The 19758-nt window shown below is 56.2% G+C and overlaps 1 protein-coding gene and 1 long non-coding RNA gene across 3 annotated transcripts; one reads left to right on the forward strand and one right to left on the reverse strand.

Moving 5' to 3' along the window:
* Positions 1-1045: 1045 nt before the first annotated feature.
* On the reverse strand, positions 1046-12199 carry LOC133344103 (transmembrane protein 200A-like). The gene is made up of 2 exons (XM_061554076.1): positions 12004-12199; positions 1046-6339 (listed from the first exon to the last, which is right to left on the reverse strand). Exon 2 carries the CDS (start codon positions 6253-6255, stop codon positions 4048-4050), a length of 2208 nt encoding a protein of 735 aa, XP_061410060.1. The 5' UTR covers positions 6256-6339; positions 12004-12199; the 3' UTR covers positions 1046-4047.
* On the forward strand, positions 12087-18095 carry LOC133344145 (uncharacterized). Of its 2 annotated transcripts, XR_009755318.1 has the most exons (5): positions 12087-12622; positions 13597-13716; positions 14625-14679; positions 16879-16962; positions 17154-18095. It is a non-coding gene; the product is annotated as an uncharacterized LOC133344145 (long non-coding RNA). The 2 variants fall into 2 exon arrangements; XR_009755317.1 differs by lacking the exons at positions 16879-16962; positions 17154-18095 and having other exon boundaries at positions 14625-16032.
* Positions 18096-19758: the final 1663 nt, after the last annotated feature.

The following is a 19758-nucleotide window of genomic DNA, read 5'->3' on the forward strand; positions in this document are numbered from 1 at the left end:
GAAGCCGCGGTCACGAATCAAACAAAAAACCCGGCATTGTTTTTTTGGTAGTAAATAAAAATACAAAAAATATCTCCGGGCCAATTGTCCCGCGGTCCACGCGGAGCTCACGTCTCACAATCCACCTCCATAAACAATCCCCGCGCGTGCCAGCAACACAGCCGGGCATGGCAGTCCTTGTCAGCTCGCTTCAGCGTCAAATACAACATTCACCCCCTCCTCTCCTTCTACTCTTTCCGCCTTCCTGCTCCCCTCGTCCTATCACTCCTCCTCCCCTCTTCCTGCTCCTCCCGTCCGACTCCCATCCTCCACCTCCTCCTCATCCTCTTCTCTCCATCCCTCACGAGTCCCGCGATGCAACGACTCTCCCAAGAGCAAATGAAGTGAAGCTGCACGTTGATCTGTGAGTGAAACATCTCGGACTCGTGGGAGCCCGGCTTACTCACGGGTGGCCCACCCCCACGCTGAACCCCTCCCTCTCCTCCCCACGCCCACTGTGAGAACAGACGCCGCTCTGTGCAGCAGCAGCAGCAGCGTCGAGGCCCTGGCGCAGCCTCTCCCTGCTCCCTCTCATCGTCTCTCCTGGACCCCTCGGTGCTTCCGTTTCTCTGCTCTTCCGCTGACCCCCCCCACTCTCTCCCTCTCCTTGCTCCCCCCCCCCCCCCCCACATTCCTCCACCCTTGGCTCTACTCCCCGTGCTGGTTGTGGTGGTGTAGCCACGGGTACAATCGTCGCTATAGTAACCCACCTCCTGTTACTCGGGGCCGTCTCAGAGCGCTTGGCAAGGGGGCACCCCGAGTGGCAGCTGCCCCTGTTCGGCACAAGGCTTGACTCGGCACCTGGCTTGTCAGCGGGCATTAAGTCTGCCAGTAGGGAGGAGGGGGAGGCGTGCAGCCCTGTGCAGCGCAGCGCAATGTCTATCACCCGCTAGGATCAGTCGCGTTAAGATTGTCATCGACATCCGCCTTGGTGACGATGATCGAGCAATGGGTATCGGGGGCTGGGGGACACGACCGTTTGCACCTGGCATGGTTTGGTTTTTATTGTTCAAATTACTGTACCCAATATAGATTGTACTCATATAAAAACAACGAAACACGTCATTCAATAACACTGGCCTTAAAAGGGAAACATGAAATAGGTGACGGTTCGGGTAACGGCCCTTCTTCACAGTGCATCATATGGCCCATCGCAGAAGGAAAGGTTCATTGCCCGAAACGTCGCCTATTGTGCGCACAACAGGCACAAAGGGTTAGGGCGATAATTGTTTTGCTTAACACTGCAATGCACATCATCATCATCAACATCACCAACATCAACACCATCAACATCGACAACATCAACAACATCGTCATTATCACCATCCTCAGCATCATTATCGTCATCATTAGCATCATTATCGTCATCATTAGCATCATTATCGTCATCATTAGCATCATTATCGTCATCATTAGCATCAAATATCGTCATCATTAGCATCAAATATCGTCATCATTAGCATCATTATCGTCATCATTAGCATCATTATCGTCATCATTAGCATCATTATCGTCATCATTAGCATCATTATCGTCATCATTAGCATCATAAACTACCATCAACATCACGAGCATCAGCATCATCAGCATCTCCATCATCATGATCATCAACATTGTTACGAAGATTAATACATTCTATATGAACTTTAAGGACGCAATTTGTCATAGTTTGTTCAACATCGCCATCCTCGTCTATGGTATATCTGCTGCTGGATGAATGCCTCCCCGTCATTGTCAGCAGCAGTATCACGACTCATGGCCCATCATCCACATGGCCCATCATCCACTGCTGGATGAAGGCCGCCTCCTCCCTCCCGGTCCTGCAATGCCCCAATACCACCGCTCCAGAGCGACCACGCACGTAGAGTCTGCACACGTAGACTCTACACACATAGACTCTACACACGTAGATTCTACACACGTAGACTACGCACATAGACTCTACACACGTAGGCCCACGTAGACTCTACGCACGTGGACTACACACGCACGCATACAAAGACAAGGTCCTGGCCTTCGTCTGACTGGCTGGGACAAGTGCTGTGAGCGAGCGCCTCTTAAGGCCGGAACGGCGCACGAGAGGGTGGGTGGCTAGCAGCAACACGCCCGGCCGCATTTGTCTCCCCAGTGCAAATGCTGTACACACCAGGTACCCGTTTAAGGCTGAGTCGATCTCGGGGCGGCCCAGGACTGATTCCGATATTCGTTTCCGATGTTGGCCGTGAGCAGAAAATCGAACTCGGGTCGCCGGCTTCGTAACGCAGTGCGCTAACCGCTGCGCCACAGGTCCTCCGTTATACACACATACGAACATATACATACAGACACACCACCACCACCACTATCATCATCATCATCATGAGTCGGGGCCCATCCTCTCGCCACCCCTCGCGATCTGCGATGGCACAATTCGTCTCACTCGCTACACGAGCGAATTCGGTTGCTCCATTCTTCCACAGGGGTCGTTCTTCCGAAAATCTTTCCCCTCCTTCGCCTGTCATTCCGTCCCCAGCCTCGTCCGTCGATCATCATCTGCGCCGGTGGTGGCTACGCTGCGACTGCTGCTGCACGAGGGTTGGTGGATCACCGCACAGACGTCGCTGTGGAACTCCCTTCCTACCACGTGGGTGGGCGTAGAGGAGGAGCCGTACCCTGGCTCGCCAGGAGAAGGCGGTACAGCAAGTGGACGAGTCTCCATCTGTTCGGGGATAGAGTGTTGCCCCCTCGCGCAAGGCGTGGGTTGTCTCCGGGTGCTCCGGTTTCCTCTCCACCCACGTGAACTTTAAACACGACTCGTCGGTAATTGGCTGGCATCTTACAAATAAATAAAAACCTCAATGTAGCAGCAGCGCGCTTAAGTTTTACGTCCTCACTTTCCTCGACAGGCAAATATGATGTCCTCTGATTTGGGTTTGATCCACGGGGCCAAAGTGGATCACTCGGCCGGAGTGGATCACTCCGACCGAGTGATTCGGGGTGACTCGGGGTGACTCGCTGGCGATACGAGGCATCTCGACGCGCGTGAGCCAAGACGCCTCGCCCCTCAAGGCTCTGACCCCGATCGCTGTGTATTGGTCAAACCGCGCACGGCTCTAAAAGCGAGCGGTGTACACACTGCGCACGCCCGATGATTGGTAAACATCGTCTCCGTGTGAAGACGCAGAGAGCTCTCGGCTTAAATTACAATTAAGGAGCAAATCGTCCATACTGACACAAAGATACCCCGTACAGCCTTAACATACTGTTGGGGCAAGTGCTGTTAGCGAGCACCTATGAAGGCCGCCACTGCACACGAGGGGTGGGTGGCCAGCACCAACTCCGGCCGCCTTTGTCTCCCCAGTGGCGATGTCTACACACTTTACCAGGTACTCATTTGAGGCTGAGTCGACCTAGCGGGAATCGAACTCGCGTTGCCGGGTTCGTAGCGCAGCGTAGCACTAACCGCGACACTACCGCTCCCCACACACACGTACACACACACACACGTACACACACGCGCGTACACACACGCGCGTACACAACAACAACCGACATTCGCCACTAAGTGGCGGTGACGTCACCACGACGCTTGTGCCAGGCCATGTGCACCTTGAGGCCACGTATACACACACACGTACACACACACGCAATACCATTTCAATGTTTGAATGGGGGCGCTGTTTTTAAAAAACGTGTTCACCAATCATCGTGCGCGTGCAGCGCGTTGACACTTGACTTGTATCTGAGCGGAGGGATGTCGGCCGCGCACGTGGGGGGGGTCGCCGTGCGTTGGGCTCGGGGTCAACCAAGAGCTCCTTAGCTCCACGGGCTGTGATCAGTGCCAAATACGCTTCCGGTTAATCGTGCGGGGATTTACAAATTCGTCGCAGCAGCCCACAGTCACCTCTCTCCCTCTCTCTGGATAAACCTCTGGGGTGGAAGGATCACCCGCGAGAATTCGGGATGAGTGAACGCGCACGCGGAGCGAGCGAGCGAGCGAGTGGAGGGTCGCTTCGAGTCCGCTCCGCGTCAGAAGGTGGACTCCGGGGTGTCGCCGCGCTCCCCTCCCCTCCTCCCCGGCGCCGCCGTCTCCTCGAGCTCGAAGCTGAAGTTGCTGTGCGAGCGACTCATCGCCGCCGCCGCGCCGCTGCCGCGGCCGCGCTCGCACGCGCCCCGCCACCCAGCCGCCTCGGCGTCGTCCTCGGCGTCGTCCTCGGCCCACGCGTCGCCCCCTTGCAGCTTCACGTACCCCGACGATGCCTTACCACCACCACCACCACCACGTCTACCACCACCACCACCTCCTCCTCCGCTACCACCACCTTGTCCACCTCCTCCTCCCTCTGCTGCCGCTCCACCACAAGACGCAGCGCGTTCTTGCAAGCGTGGCCAGCTTGGGTGCTTCACCTTCTGCTGCTGCTGGTGGTGATGGTGGGGCTCTTGAGGTTGGCCCGAGCAAATGTGGAAGGCGTCTCGCTCGCACAGGTCCAGAGACTTGGACTGCCCGGACACCACCGAGCTCGCCGCGTTGTTGCCGCTGCCCGTGTCTCTGTCGCTCGAACTTCTGCGTCGTGAGCACCGCACTGCGTCCGAGAAGCCATGAGGGGCAGCAGCAGCAAGGGCAGCAGCAGCAGGAGGAGGAGGATGGGGGGGACGCCTCCTGGCCAGGGCAGGCGACAGCAGCTTCCCGAGGAACGCGACGGCTGGGGAGAGCGACGCCCTCGACTCCGCGGAGGAGGAGGAGGTGGAAGAGGGGGGAGCCGCTCTCCTCTGCTCGGCGCGGCTGTGGAGCAGCTCGTCCTCGGGGTTGTCCTGCGAGCCCATCTCCTCCTCCTCTTCCTCCTCCTCCTCCTGCTCGACTTCGCCGCCGTGGCCACCCTTGCCGCCGTCGTCGCCGCGGTGGCCGCGCAGGAGGCGCTCGGGGCGGGAGGGGAGGAAGGCGCCCGCGGACGCGCGCACCATCGACAGCTCCACCAGCGAGGGCGACGACCGCGACGGGGGAGCCCCGGCGGCAGCGGCGGCGGCGCGCTCGGCCGCCTCCCCCTCGTCGATGACGCAGTTGTTGAGCTTGATGATGGGCAGCGTGAAGGCGCTCACCGACGGCGAGACGATGGAGCGCGCTCCGCACTCGCCTCGCCTGATCGCCCCCCTCCCCTCCACGCGCCCTCCGCGTGCTGCCCAGAGCCCGGCCTCCACGGAGCTCTGGAAGGAGGCGGTCGCCAGGCTTTGGGCGAACGGCCTCGGCGCCGTCGCGTGGCCCCCACGTGGCGCCGTCGCGTGGCCCCCACGTGGCGCCGTCGCGTGGCCCCCACGTGGCGTCGTCGCCGCCGCCTCGCTTCGGCTGCCCGGTGGTTGCGCGCTCAGATCGACACCTCCAGCCAGGGCCTGTCCCGAGCCACCACGCCGCACGACGAATCCTCCTCCTCCTGCTCCCTGCCCGTCGCTCTGCCTCTCCTCCTCCTGCTGCTGCTGCTCCTCCTGTGGCTGCCCGGGCCCTTGCCCTTGCCAGGGCTCGTAGCCCGAGAGCGCGTCGCTCGCCTGCTTGGCGTGCATGACGCTCACGTCGATGACGGTGGAGTAGATGTCCCGCAGGTGGATGATGCGCGTCTCGCGGTCGCGGTTCTCGTGCAGCACCGCGTTGGCGCAGATGAACACGAAGATTCCCACGCCCATGAGCAGCGGCCCCAGCAGCTTCATGCGCTCCGAGTGCAGAAGATGCCTCACCACGAACGCGACCACGGAGCCACGGGCCGGAAGCCTCAACTGCTGCTGCTGATTCTGCTGCTGGTCTTCCTGCTGCTGCTGATTCTGCTGCTGGTCTTCCTGCTGCTGATGATGCTGCTGCTGCTGCCACCACAGCTGCTGCTGCTGTTGGAAGGCGGAGCCGTTCCCTTCTCCAGGAGGTTCGAAGGCGGCCCCCGGAGTCCTCCTGCGAGGCCAGTATCCCATGACCGTCATGGTGATGCCCACGAGCAGCACCAGGAGGCCCAGGCACACCACGACGCCGGAGAGGGAGCACATCTGCACCTTGCCCCGCACCACCACGGCGTCCGCCGGCCGCCTCCGGCGGGCCAGGCGCCTCGCCCGCCGCTGTCTCCTGGCGCGCCGGCGCTGCGAGTCGCGGCGCTCGGACGAGCTCTGCGGGTGCAGAGTCAAGCGGAGGCTCCCGCCGCTCGCCGCCTCCTGCCTGTGGCGCGTAGCGACGATGCCGCGCAGGACTCCCCCCGTGGCGATCATGATCCACCCCTCTCCCTCCCACGCCTCTCTTGCTCGCTCGCCTGCTCCGTCTCCGGCCACGCAACTCACGTGGCCGCCTGCGTTCTGGTGGGAAAGGAGGGGGTGGTTAGCTGGGTGGTGGATTGGTTGGTGGGTGAGTGGGTGGGTGGTGGATTGGGTTGGTGGGTGAGTGGGTGGCTGGTGGATTGGGTTGGTGGTGAGTGGGTGGGTGGTGGATTGGGTTAGTGGGTGAGTGAGTGGGTGATGGATTGGGTTGGTGGTGAGTGGGTGGGTGGTGGATTGGGTTGGTGGGTGAGTGGATGGGTGGTGGATTGGGTTAGTGATGAGTGGGTGGGTGGTGGATTGGGTTGGTGGTGAGTGGGTGGGTGGTGTTGGTGGTGAGTGGGTGGGTGGTGGATTGGGTTGGTGGTGAGTGGATGGGTGGTGTTGGTGGTGAGTGGGTGGGTGGTGTTGGTGGTGAGTGGGTGGGTGGTGTTGGTGGTGAGTGGGTGGGTGGTGTTGGTGGTGAGTGGGTGGGTGGTGGATTGGGTTAGTGGGTGAGTGGGTGGGTGGTGGATTGGGTTGGTGGGTGAGTGGGTGGGTGGTGGATTGGTTGGTGGGTGAGTGGGTGGGTGGTGGATTGGGTTGGTGGTGAGTGAGTGGGTGATGGATTGGGTTAGTGGGTGAGTGGGTGGGTGGTGGATTGGGTTGGTGGGTGAGTGGGTGGGTGGTGGATTGGTTGGTGGGTGAGTGGGTGGGTGGTGGATTGGTTGGTGGGTGAGTGGGTGGGTGGTGGATTGGGTTGGTGGTTAGTGGGTGGGTGGTGGATTGGGTTGGTGGTGAGTGGGTGGGTGATGGATTGGGTTGGTGGGTGAGTGGGTGGGTGGTGGATTGGTTGGTGGGTGAGTGGGTGGGTGGTGGATTGGGTTGGTGGTGAGTGGGTGGGTGATGGATTGGGTTGGTGGTGAGTGGGTGGGTGATGGATTGGGTTGGTGGTGAGTGGGTGGGTGGTGGATTGGGTTGGTGGTGAGTGGGTGGGTGATGGATTGGGTTGGTGGTGAGTGGGTGGGTGGTGGATTGGGTTGGTGGTGAGTGGGTGGGTGATGGATTGGGTTGGTGGTGAGTGGGTGGGTGGTGGATTGGGTTGGTGGTGAGTGGGTGGGTGGTGGATTGGGTTGGTGGTGAGTGGGTGGGTGATGGATTGGGTTGGTGGTGAGTGGGTGGGTGGTGTTGGTGGTGAGTGGGTGGGTGGTGGATTGGGTTGGTGGTGAGTGGGTGGGTGATGGATTGGGTTGGTGGTGAGTGGGTGGGTGGTGGATTGGGTTGGTGGGTGAGTGGGTGGGTGGTGGATTGGGTTGGTGGTGAGTGAGTGGGTGATGGATTGGGTTGGTGGTGAGTGAGTGGGTGATGGATTGGGTTGGTGGTGAGTAGGTGGGTGGTGGATTTGGTTAGTGGGTGAGTGGGTGGGTGGGTGGTGGATTGGGTTGGTGGGTGAGTGGGTGGGTGGTGGATTGGGTTAGTGGGTGAGTGAGTGGGTGATGGATTGGGTTGGTGGTGAGTGGGTGGGTGGTGGATTGGGTTGGTGGGTGAGCGGGTGGGTGGTGGATTGGGTTGGTGGTGAGTGGGTGGTGGATTGGGTTGGTGGGTGAGTGGGTGGGTGGGTGGTGGATTGGGTTGGTGGGTGAGTGGGTGGGTGGTGGATTGGGTTGGTGGTGAGTGGGTGGGTGGGTGGTGGATTGGGTTGGTGGGTGAGTGGGTGGGTGGGTGGTGGATTGGGTTGGTGGGTGAGTGGGTGGGTGGTGGATTGGGTTAGTGGGTGAGTGGGTGGGTGGGTGGTGGATTGGGTTGGTGGTGAGTGGGTGGGTGGTGGATTGGGTTAGTGGGTGAGTGGGTGGGTGGGTGGTGGATTTGGTTGGTGGGTGAGTGGGTGGGTGGTTGGATGGGCTAGTAACGTAAAAACTGTTGGGGCACGTGCTGTTAGCGAGCACCTACTAAGGCCGGCGATTCCTGCTCAAATTGTCTGTGAAGCTGTACTCTTATTCATATCCCTGAGTAAGGAATGGAAATTCCACGTTCCTATGACGGGAGCGAGGGTGCGGGGAGACGGGGCACGCGGGATAAGGTTCACTGAACTATGTAGCTCTTTTGCAGAAGCGACCTGGCTATCATTATTGATAGCTCAACGAAGTGGCTTATCACATTGAATGTATCGCAGCCAAATGCTCTAAACGCGTGGTGATGAGAGACACAGACCTCCTGTACACCAGGCGAGGTGGTTAACATCTCCTAGCCACCGTGATGATGATGATGAGAGAGAGAGACACAGACCTCCTGTACACCAGGCGAGGTGGTTAACATCTCCTAGCCACCGTGATGATGATGATGAGAGAGAGAGAGACACAGACCTCCTGTACACCAGGCGAGGTGGTTAACATCTCCTAGCCACCGTGATGATGATGATGAGAGAGAGAGACACAGACCTCCTGTACACCAGGCGAGGTAGTTAACATCTCCTAGCCACTGTGATGATGATGATGATGAGAGAGAGAGACACAGACCTCCTGTACACCAGGCAAGGTGGTTAACATCTCCTAGCCACCACGGCAGAGCTTTATTCACGCTCCAGTCACATGGAGCCTCTCCCCGCCCAGATGGGCAGCTCCCTTCGCTGCTCGAGAGCCAACAGGGGAAATTCGACATTCCCATGGCGAGGGGTTAACTTTATTCGCTGGCACGTGGTGGCTGTGCGCGCCTGTAGCTTGGAGGCGGGGGTTGGTGGATCATGCAGAGATTTGTGAATTCCCCAAAGTCAAACTCGCTCATTCACCGCGTCACTCCGCTCACTCGTTCGCTCACCGGCGTTCAGTCGCCTACTCATCTCTCTTCTATCGCTACCACTGCTACGGTTACTGTCACCGTCAACGTCACTATTTATTGATTTTTGTGAACTATTCACCGTCATATGAATAAGGGCCACTGCCCGAAACGTCGCCTATTATAAAAAGAATTTATCTGAAGGCCACACACGCGCTGTTACTCGGGAATGCGTCCATCTCTATGTAGCACCATAACAGGTGGCAGTGGCCACGGTGATGCAGTGACGGTGATCACGCGCGCACGGCAAGAGAGGACATCGTGAATCTGTGTGCGGGAGAGCGGTGGTGCAGTGGTTAGCGCGCCGTGCGCGCTACGAACCCGGCGACCCGAGTTTGATGCCCGCTCACGGCCAACATCAACACCGGTGACCTTTATCTGAACAAGTCCTGGGCCTGCCTTAGATCGACTCGGCCTCAAATGAGTACCGAGCGCAATTTGTAAACATCGCCACTGCGGAGACAAAGGCGGCCCGGCGTGGTGCTGGCCACCCACCCCGTGCCGGCCATCACAGCTGCTCGCTAACAGCACTTGCCCTAAAAGTATGTTAAAGCTACACGGGGATCTTTGCCTTTGTGTGTGTGGCGGGTGTGAGTGGTGGGTAACAACCACTGCGCTCCGGACCCGACCCCCCGAGTTTGATTGCCGCACACAACCAACACCAGCGTCGAATATCCGAACCAGTCCTGGATCCTTGCCTAGAGTCGATTCGTCAGCACTGGGGAGACAAAGACGGCCGGGCATGGTGGCGTTGGTCACGCGCCCCTCGTGTGCCGTCCCGGCCTGCATAGGTGCTGCTCCTCGCGAACAGCACTTGCCCCTACAGCCTGTTGGAGTCTTCATTGTGTGTGGCCTCTGCAAATGTGTGTTTAGTTGCATGTTCCCGTGCATGTAGGGTGCATGTACGCATGCACGTGTGTTTTACACGACACTTCGCACGCACTCGATACACACACACTAGACAAACTACACTCACACGCACAGTAGACACACAGTGTACACAAACAAGAAACACACAGCAGACACACTAGACACACACACACTCGACACTCACACACTTCACACAACACACACACTTCACAAACACTCCCCGCACACACACACCCCACACACACCCCACACACACCCCACACACCCAAACACACTACACACACCACACACACACACCACACACACCATACACACACACCACACACACACCACACATACCCCACACACACACCACACACACCCCACACACACATACCCCACACACACCCCACACACACACCACACACACCATACACACCACACACACACCACACACATCACACACACACCCACACACACACACCACACACACACCACACACACACCCCACACACCACACACACCACGTACACCACACACACCACACCCCACACACACACCACACAAACACACTCCACACACACCACACACACACCCCACACACACACAACACACCATACACACACCACACACACCCCACACACACACCACACACACACCACTCACACCATACACACACACCACACACACCACACACCCCACACATACCCCACACACACACCACACACACACCACACACACCCCACACACCATACACACCACACACACCATACACACACACCATACACACACACCATACACACACACTACACAGAAACCACACACACACACACCACACACACCACACACACGCCACACACCATACACACCACATACCCCACACACACACCATAGAAACACACACCCCCCACACACACCACACACACACGCCACTCACACCACACACCCCACACCCCCCACACACACCGCACACCACACATACACACACCACACGCACACCCCACAGACACACCACACACATCATAGACACACACACCCCACACACACACCACACACACTCCACTCACACCACTCACACACACCCCCCCACACCACACACACACACCACACACACACCACACACACCATACACACACCCCACACACCACACACACACACCCCACACCACACACACACACCACACACACACACCACACACACACACCACACACACCCCCCACACCACACACACACACCACACACACACCACACACACACCACACACACCACACACACACCACACACACACACACACACCCCCACACCCACCACACACCACACACACCACACACACACCACACACACCACACACACACACACACACACACACCACACACACCACACACCACACACACACCACACACACCACACACCACACACACCACACCCCCACACACACACACACACCACACCCCACACCCACACACACACACCACATACACACACCACACACACACACACACACCCCACACACACACCACACACACCACACACACCACACACACACACCACACACACCACACCACACCACACACACACACCACACACACCACACCACACACACCACACACACACACCACACACACCACACACACACCACACACCACCACACACACCACACACACACCACACACACACACCACACACACACCACACACACCCACACCACACACACACCACACACACCACACACACACCACACACACACACACCACACCACACCACACACACCACACACACCACACACACACACACACACCACACACACACACACCACACACACACACCACACACACACCACACACACCACACACACCACACACACACCACACACCCCACACACACACCACACACACACCACACACACACCACACACACACACCACACACACCACACACACACCACACACACCACACACACCACACACACACACACACCACACACACCACACACACCACACACACACCACACACACCACACCACACACACCACACACACACACCACACCTGCAGGAGGAGGCAGAGGCAGCTGCCCTGGCCGGCGAGATCAGCGTCGCCCCGCTGACACCACGAGCAGAGCCCCCCCCCCTCTCTCCGTCTCTCTCTCTCTCCGTCTCTCTCTCTGTGCCCCGCGCAGCCTCGCGGACTCACGGCTCTCGTCGAGTACGAGTCCCTGCTCCTCCTCCTCCTCCTGCCATCACCACCTTCCTCCTCCTGCTCCTCCTCCTCCTCCTGCCATCACCACCTTCCTCCTCCTGCGCCTCCTCCTCCTGCCCCGCGCTCAAAGCAGACCGCGTGGCTCCGTGTCGCGCGCTCTGTGCGAGGCTGCTGCTGCTGCTGTTCCAAGAGAGTAGGGACACTGGTTGGACGGTGTAGCGTGTGTGTGGGTGCGTGTGTGGGTGCGTGTGTGTGTGTACGTGTGTGTACGTGTGCGTGCGTGCGTGTGTGTGTGGGGAGCGGTGGAGTAGCGCGCTGCGTTGCGCTACGAACCCGGCCACCGGAGCTCGAATCCCGCTCACGGCCCCAGCAGCCAGTGACGATTTTCTGAATCAATCCCGGGCCCCCAAGAAGTCACCCCAGTTGTAGATCAGGACCCGGTGCGACAGCGCCACTGAGGGAGACAAAGGTGACCAGGCGTGGTGCCGACCACCCACCCCTCGTGTACCGTGCCGTTCTTCGTCGGTGTTACTCGCTCACAGCACTTTCCCCACAATCTGGGGAGGCTATAGGGGGCGTCTTTGTGTGTTCTGGTGAACGTGCATGCGGCTCTGTGTGAGTTTGTGTCCTTTACGCCCCCACCGAAGATGAACATCAGTGGAGGGATGCAGGCAAGGCCGATGAGTCAGATGCCTCCCGTAACCTCCTGTCCCAAGTGTTAGCTAAAGTGGCCCCTCGGGATAGAGGCATCCTGTTGGGGCCAGAGTGATTGGAAGGCATGGGCTAGATCGGATCAACAACAACTGGAGGAAGCTGTTAGACTTCTGTGCGAGACTTCGTGGACACGCTGTTCCGGCATCGGCGCATCCACACGACGCCGGCTCCAAACAAGAACATCTGCCCGACTCTGTGTTGCCGGAGCAGCCAACGTGGGCCCATGTCATCGATACCAGGCGTGCAAAGCGACGCTGCATCTCTGGAGGTCTCTTCTCACCGTGCAGTGCTTGCCAGGAGCTCTCCCTGCGCGCCGAGCAGGAAGCTGCCCGGTGGTTGTGGCAATCAGTGCGGCCCCACTCCTCCTCCTCCTACTTAGGAAGGGGGACGACCATGACATGTTCTGTTCACGTGACAAACTTGACCAATTGGCGGTTTAACGACACGTTTATATATTTACGCGATCTAACCCCAAAAACACCTGTGCTTATGGAAGATGTTTTTTAGTTATTTAAATTCGCGAAAATAAATGCGTGTCGTGCACCCTCCGCCACTCGACAGAGCAAATTAATGAAGTGGTCTCTACTTGAGCAGCACCACCGGTGTGACGTTGAACTACGATCCACACGCGTTTAACAATGGGGTAGTCCGACGTTTCGCTGGGAGACACAACCAGCATCATCAGACAGTAGCTAGATTTGTGATCCCCGTGTTGCTGCTTGTCCACAGAGTGTTGGGACGAGGAGCAGCACCTGTGAAGGCCGGCACGGCACACGAGGGGGTGGGTGGCCAACACCACGCTCGGCCGCCTTTGTCTCCCCAGGGCTGATGTTTTACACACCGCACCAGGTACTCGTTTGAGGCTGAGTCGAGCTAGGGGAGACCCAGCACCAGTTCTGATAATTGTCACTGGTGGCAAGGCCGTAGCCATGAAGTCAACATTGGGGGGGGGGGGGGCAAATCTTCTCGGGGGTCTGGGGGTCCCCCCCCCCCCAGAAAAAAAAATCTAAATTTGAAAACTAATTTCCTGCCTAAAATATAAAAAAAAATCACTAACGCATGGGATTTATTTTTTATTTCTTTTTTACAATAATGTATAATACAGTAGTGTATTGTATTACATTGCTATGTTTCTTCTTTTTTACCTTTTCTTGTTTCATTGTATGTAATGGCAGAGATTAGGGATTTATAAAGTGCAACCATAACCACAATCATCTGGACAGAAATCTAAATAATAGCAATATATTTGTGGGGGGGGGGACATTTTGATCACATTTGACTATTGGGGGGGATGAGTGTCCCCCAATATATTGTATAATCACGGCCTTGACTGGTGGTGGCCGTGAGCTGAAATCGAACTCGAGTCGCACGGTTCGTAGCGCAGCGCACTTACCGCTGCACCCCCCCCCCCACTCAATACACACGCACGTACCAACAAAGACAAAGATGCCCCGTGTAGCCTTAACAGACTGTTGGGGCAAGTGCTGTTAGCGAGTAGCACCTGTGAAGGCCGGCACGGTGGCACACGAGGGGGTGGGTGGGTGGCCGGCACCACCCCCGGCCGCCTTTGTCAGCCCGAGTGGCGATGTTTACTACACACCGCACCAGCTACATACACACATACACACACACACACACGTACACACACACATACACACACACACATACGCATACACACACACATACACACACGCGCAGAGTGCTCGCCCCCGCGTGGTGCTCGCGCGCGCTCACGAGAGACGCGCTTTTCTTCACAGGAGCCGCTCTGGTTGCTAAGAGACCGCCTGCTGATGAGACGTCTTGCGGATCGAGGTGGGGGGGGATGTTACCTTGAGACTCTTCCACCAACACCAAGAACTCGAGCTCCCACACTCTGACTGTTCCGTCTCCTCCGCCAGCAGCACGCTGTGCTCAGCCACCACCACTCCCTCACTCACTCACCCACTTGCTCATCCACTCACTCATCCCCTCACTCATCCCCTTACTCACCCACTTGCTCATCCATTCACTCACCCACCCACTCATCCCCTTACTCACCCACTTGCTCATCCATTCAAACACCCACCCACTCATCCACTCACTCATCCACCCACTCATCCACCCACTCACCCACTCACCCACTCACCCACTCACCCACTCACCACACCGCAGGTCACCTGCTTCTTTGCTCGCACTGCTCCACTTTGAATTTCCCTCCTCCTCTAACCACAACCACCATCGTATCTACCCCCCCCCCCCCCCCCCCACCATCACCATCGTATCCCCCTACCACCAAAATCTGACAACAATAATCGCCTCGTTCAATTCAAGGAACGCGAACTAACCTCTGCTCTGTGACATCTGTGATAACGGTGCTGTTTGTCGCTGGCCGTTTGACTTGCTGGACCTTTGGGCCGTGTACTCAAAGAGCCCCGTGGGACGAGTCGGTGTCTTTATGTCGCCATGCCACCATCGTTGTTTATTTACTAATAATCTCGTGATGCGCTATGAAGAAGGAGTATTGTCCCAAACGTATTTTACATATTGTTTTCTGTTAAGGCCACATTGTTGTTATTGACGAGTGTGTTGAGTTGTTGATGTTGTTATTGTTATTGTCAATTGTGCGTGTGCATCACTGCTAACGCAGCAGCAGCAGTGTCATCGCCAACATAATCTCTCTCTCGGTTTATTCCCAGGCAGCCGAACCCCAGATTCGAACCCATGCAGGCGGTCGGTCTCGGTGCGTTTGTAACCTCTGAGCCACCTCTGGTTGGTCTTAAATATCGTTGTGAAATGTAATAAAGAATCTTCCTATAACAACAACAGCAGCGACAACAGCCTCAGCGGCGACAACAACCACCACTAACGCCGGGACAATTATACAACTCAGCGAAAACGCGCCCGCGCTGTGCACGCGTGGCGCATGCAGCACGAATCTAAATCCTTTCATGTCTCTCTCTTCTTTAACAAGTGTCGATTTTTTTTGTGCGGCCTAATTAAGAGACCCCGCTCCGCTCCACAGATGTCCGAATTTTGCACATCAAACACTGGCCCTTGCGCAACCAGCGCGTACCACTGGCCACTGACACACACACACACACACGTGTGTACACACACACACGTGTGTACACACACACGCGCGTGTCAGAGCACGAACGCCTTTGTATCGTGTGTCAACACTGCGCCTGTGTGTGTCCGTCTCGTCATGCAGCTCTCGCTGCGGCGCTTGAGCGCCACTGCTCTACGAACCCCGGCGACTCGAGTTGGATTGACGCTCACGGCCAGTGACATTGAACCTGTCCTGGGCGGTACCCGGTGCGTTGTGTATTAAACATCAGCACTGGGGAGACAAAGGCGGTCGGGCGTGGTTCTTGTCCACCGCGCCACCTCGTGTGCCGTGCCGGCCCCCACAGGTGCTACGCGCTAAGAGCCCTTGCCCCAAACAACCTGCTGGGGCTTTTATTGCGCATGGCAGCAGTCTGGCTCAGGAGGTCGACGCCCCCGTGAAGGTCTGCTGCTCCTGGTGGGCACGGCGAGAGGGCTTCAGCAGAGACAGACAGACAGAGAGAGAGAGAGAGTTCGTGGCCCTTTGCCGTTCTCCTGCGTTGGTTTCACTGCAGGCTCTCTCCGGGCATCTCTGTATCTGTGCAGGTCTTTGTGTATCTCTATGGGTTCACGGTATGATCAGTCGTTTGGGTTGCATGGATCTGTGTGCACCTCCATAGGTCGTTATTTATCTCTGTGTGTCTCTAAGAGTCTATTAGCATGTCTACGTGTCTCTATGAGTCTCTGTGTGTCTATATGTGTCTCTGTTAGTCTATATGTGTCTTTGTTGGGCTCTATGTGTCTCTGTGTATCTCTATGAGTCTCTGTGTGTCTCTATGTGTCTCTGTTAATCTCTATGAGTCTGTGTGTGTCTCTATGTGTCTCTGTATCTCTATGAGTCTATGTTGGTCTCTATGTGTCTCTGTGTATCTCTATGAGTCTCTGTTGGTCTCTATGTGTCTCTGTGTGCGTCCGTGGGTCTACTAGGCGGGCCCACTCGTCTGGGTTGCATGTCCACCACAATCGCGCCGTCGTGGGTGGGCGCGGCGCTGATGTCCCGAGCAAGCGCAGGTTCTGGCACGCACAGTCCACGTGGCGAGCGGGCGAGCGTTTCGTGCATCGATGAATGAATAATTGATTTCGTCATTTGAATGTAACGAACTCGAGTGGCCGGGTTCGTGACGCAGTGCGCTGACCACTGCGCCACCGCTCCCCCTAAACCACACACGTGCGTGTGTGATGTTGGTGCGTGTGTGATGTAGGGTGAGTGGTGGCGCAGTGGTCAACGCATTGCACCACGAACCTGGCCACCCGAGTTCGATTCCCGCTCGCGGCCAACATCGGTGACGGACATTGAAACCGGTCCTGTGCCTTCCAGCGAGTTGACTCAACCTCAAGCGAGTACCTGGCGCGGCGCGTATTAAGCATCGGCACCGGGGAGACAAAGGCGGTCGGGCGGGGTGCTGGCCACCCACCCCCCTCGTGTGCTGTGCCGACCTTCATTGGTGCTCGCTAACAGCACTTGCCCCGACAAACTGTTGAAGGCTATACGGGTGATATTTGTCTTTGTGTGACCATGTGTTATGTAGGTCGGTATGTCCTGTTCACTCTTTAATAATTAATCGATAACCATATATGAAGGATAAGTAATTGTAGGCAGATTATTAATTTATTATGAATTTTGACTCATTGCAAAAATAAAATCCATGTTGGTGGTGATTTTCATGTTTTGGGGATGATAATGTAATGTATTGATAATGATGAATTAGCTTATTGATGCTGATGATAATAAGGACGATATTTGCAATGATGATGATGATGTTTCGGGAAATGGCCCTTCTTCACAGCACAACATTAGAAGAGTAATTGCCCGAAACGTCAAGTATTATATGTTTTCCGTTGAAGGCCACGCACACACACGCTCACAGTGGTGTTACACACGAGTGTATATTGACGTGTTTGTATATTGACGTGTTTGTTTATCGACGTTCATGGTGCTTGTACACCATTGCCAACGCAAAAGCAGCATCACCACGTAATTATCCACGATGGTGATGTAATAGACGATTATTATAGTTTATGTAAAACGATAACAGGATGTGTATTAATTTTAGTGTGTCTACTGCGACTAATTTATGCAATGCTGGTTACTATTTATGTAACCAGAATCGTATGATGTGCAATGACTGTCAATAACAACATAATGGTGGTGTTTGCAGTGTGGTGCTGTTGCTGGTGACCGTGATGATGATGACGACGATGATTCCGACTGTTGGAATCTTGATGGTGAAGATCCTTCACGTTGTGTCACCCCGAGTAGACACAGTGTTGTGTTACACCATCTCCCACTTACTCCAAGTTACATAATTACATAATTGCATTATTACATCGTTACATAATTACATTGTTACTTTATTACACAGTTACATTGTTACATTGTTGATGAAAGTTGCAAGCGAGAATTTCATGATCGCTTGCAGCTGGGATTGGCATCGTCCCCCACTCCTCCTGAAGTCGAGGGTAAATGGGCGAGGTTTAGGACTGTGACTCATGCAGCTGCAATGGCTGCTTTGGGTACGCAGTCCAGACCTCCCCAGAGACTCTGGCTGACAGAGGAAGTGTTCAGGATAGTTGAGAAAAGCGACAGGCCCACTCTCATCGCCTACAGCATCCCACGTCAGAGAATGAAGAGGCTTACCGCAGCCTTCGCTCGGAGGTTCGGAGAGCCGTAAGGCGCTGCAAGGATGGGTGGTGGTCGCAGGTTGCTGAGGAGATGGAGTCTGCCTCAGTGGCCCGCGATCACAAATCATTATTTAACTCCATCAAAAAAGTAACCTGCAGCGCCACAACTCTTACCATCATTAGGGGGAAAAACGGTGATCCAATCTCCGACCCCCAGGAACAGATTTGCAGATTTGCTGAGCATTTCTGTGAGGTCCTGGGGGAGGGGAAATCCCTCAGCCAGGAAAACATCATGGCAGAAAGTGGGGATAACCCTGCTGAGGCTGCGGTGCCTAAAATATTGGAAGAGGTCACCCCCTGTGAGTGGCTGGCTGAGGTGCCATCTGTTGAGGAAGTACTGAAGGCGATCTGAGACCAGGAAAGGCACCGGGCAGAGATGATCTTCCAAGCGAAATGCTGACGGAGGGTGGCGTTTGTGCACATACTGCCCTATATGACATCATAACAAGAGTCTGGACCGCTGGACGGGTTCCGCTGGATTGGAAGGATGCCATGGTACAGACTGTAACAACTACAGGGGCATCTCACTCCTCAGTGTGCCGGGAAAGGTCCTGGCAAGGATTATTCAACATCGCCTTGCTAGGCACGCTGAGGAGAGGCTTGCGGAGCCCCAATGCGCTTTCAGGAAAGGGCGGTCCTGCACAGATGCCATATTTTCAGTTAGTCTGCTACAGCAGAGGTGTAGGGAATTTCAACAAGACCTACATCTCTGCATTATTGACCTGGTCAAGGCCTATGATAGCCTCTGTAGGCAAGGGCTCTGGGTTGTTCTTCGTGCTTTCGGAGTCCCTGACCCTCTGCTCACGATCATTGAGGACCTTCATGATGGTGGGCGGGCCCGGGTTAAACTACGTGGCCCGGAGTCAGAGCCTTTCCCTATACACCTTGGGGTGCGACAGGGATGTCCTCTGGCTCCCACATTATTTAACATCTATTTTGACCACGTAATTCGTGAAGCCTTCAATAGCTGTACCGGGGGAATCTCCATTTGCTACAGATATAATGGGAGGCTGATCGATGCCCGGGTGCGATCAAGGGATGGCTCCCTATTGGTCAACCACGTTGTGTATGCCGATGATTTGGTAATAGCTGCTCATTCAGAGGAGGAGTTGGAGACGCTGCTGC

Source organism: Lethenteron reissneri, chromosome 19 (genome assembly GCF_015708825.2).
Source record: "Lethenteron reissneri isolate LAM-NWPU_2019-01 chromosome 19, ASM1570882v1, whole genome shotgun sequence".
NCBI classification, from domain to species: domain Eukaryota; kingdom Metazoa; phylum Chordata; class Hyperoartia; order Petromyzontiformes; family Petromyzontidae; genus Lethenteron; species Lethenteron reissneri.

What these genes read in the sequence shown, in the direction of transcription:
- LOC133344103 (XM_061554076.1), bottom strand. Translation starts at nt 6,255, where the DNA reads ATGATCGCCACGGGGGGAGTCCTGCGCGGCATCGTCGCTACGCGCCAC.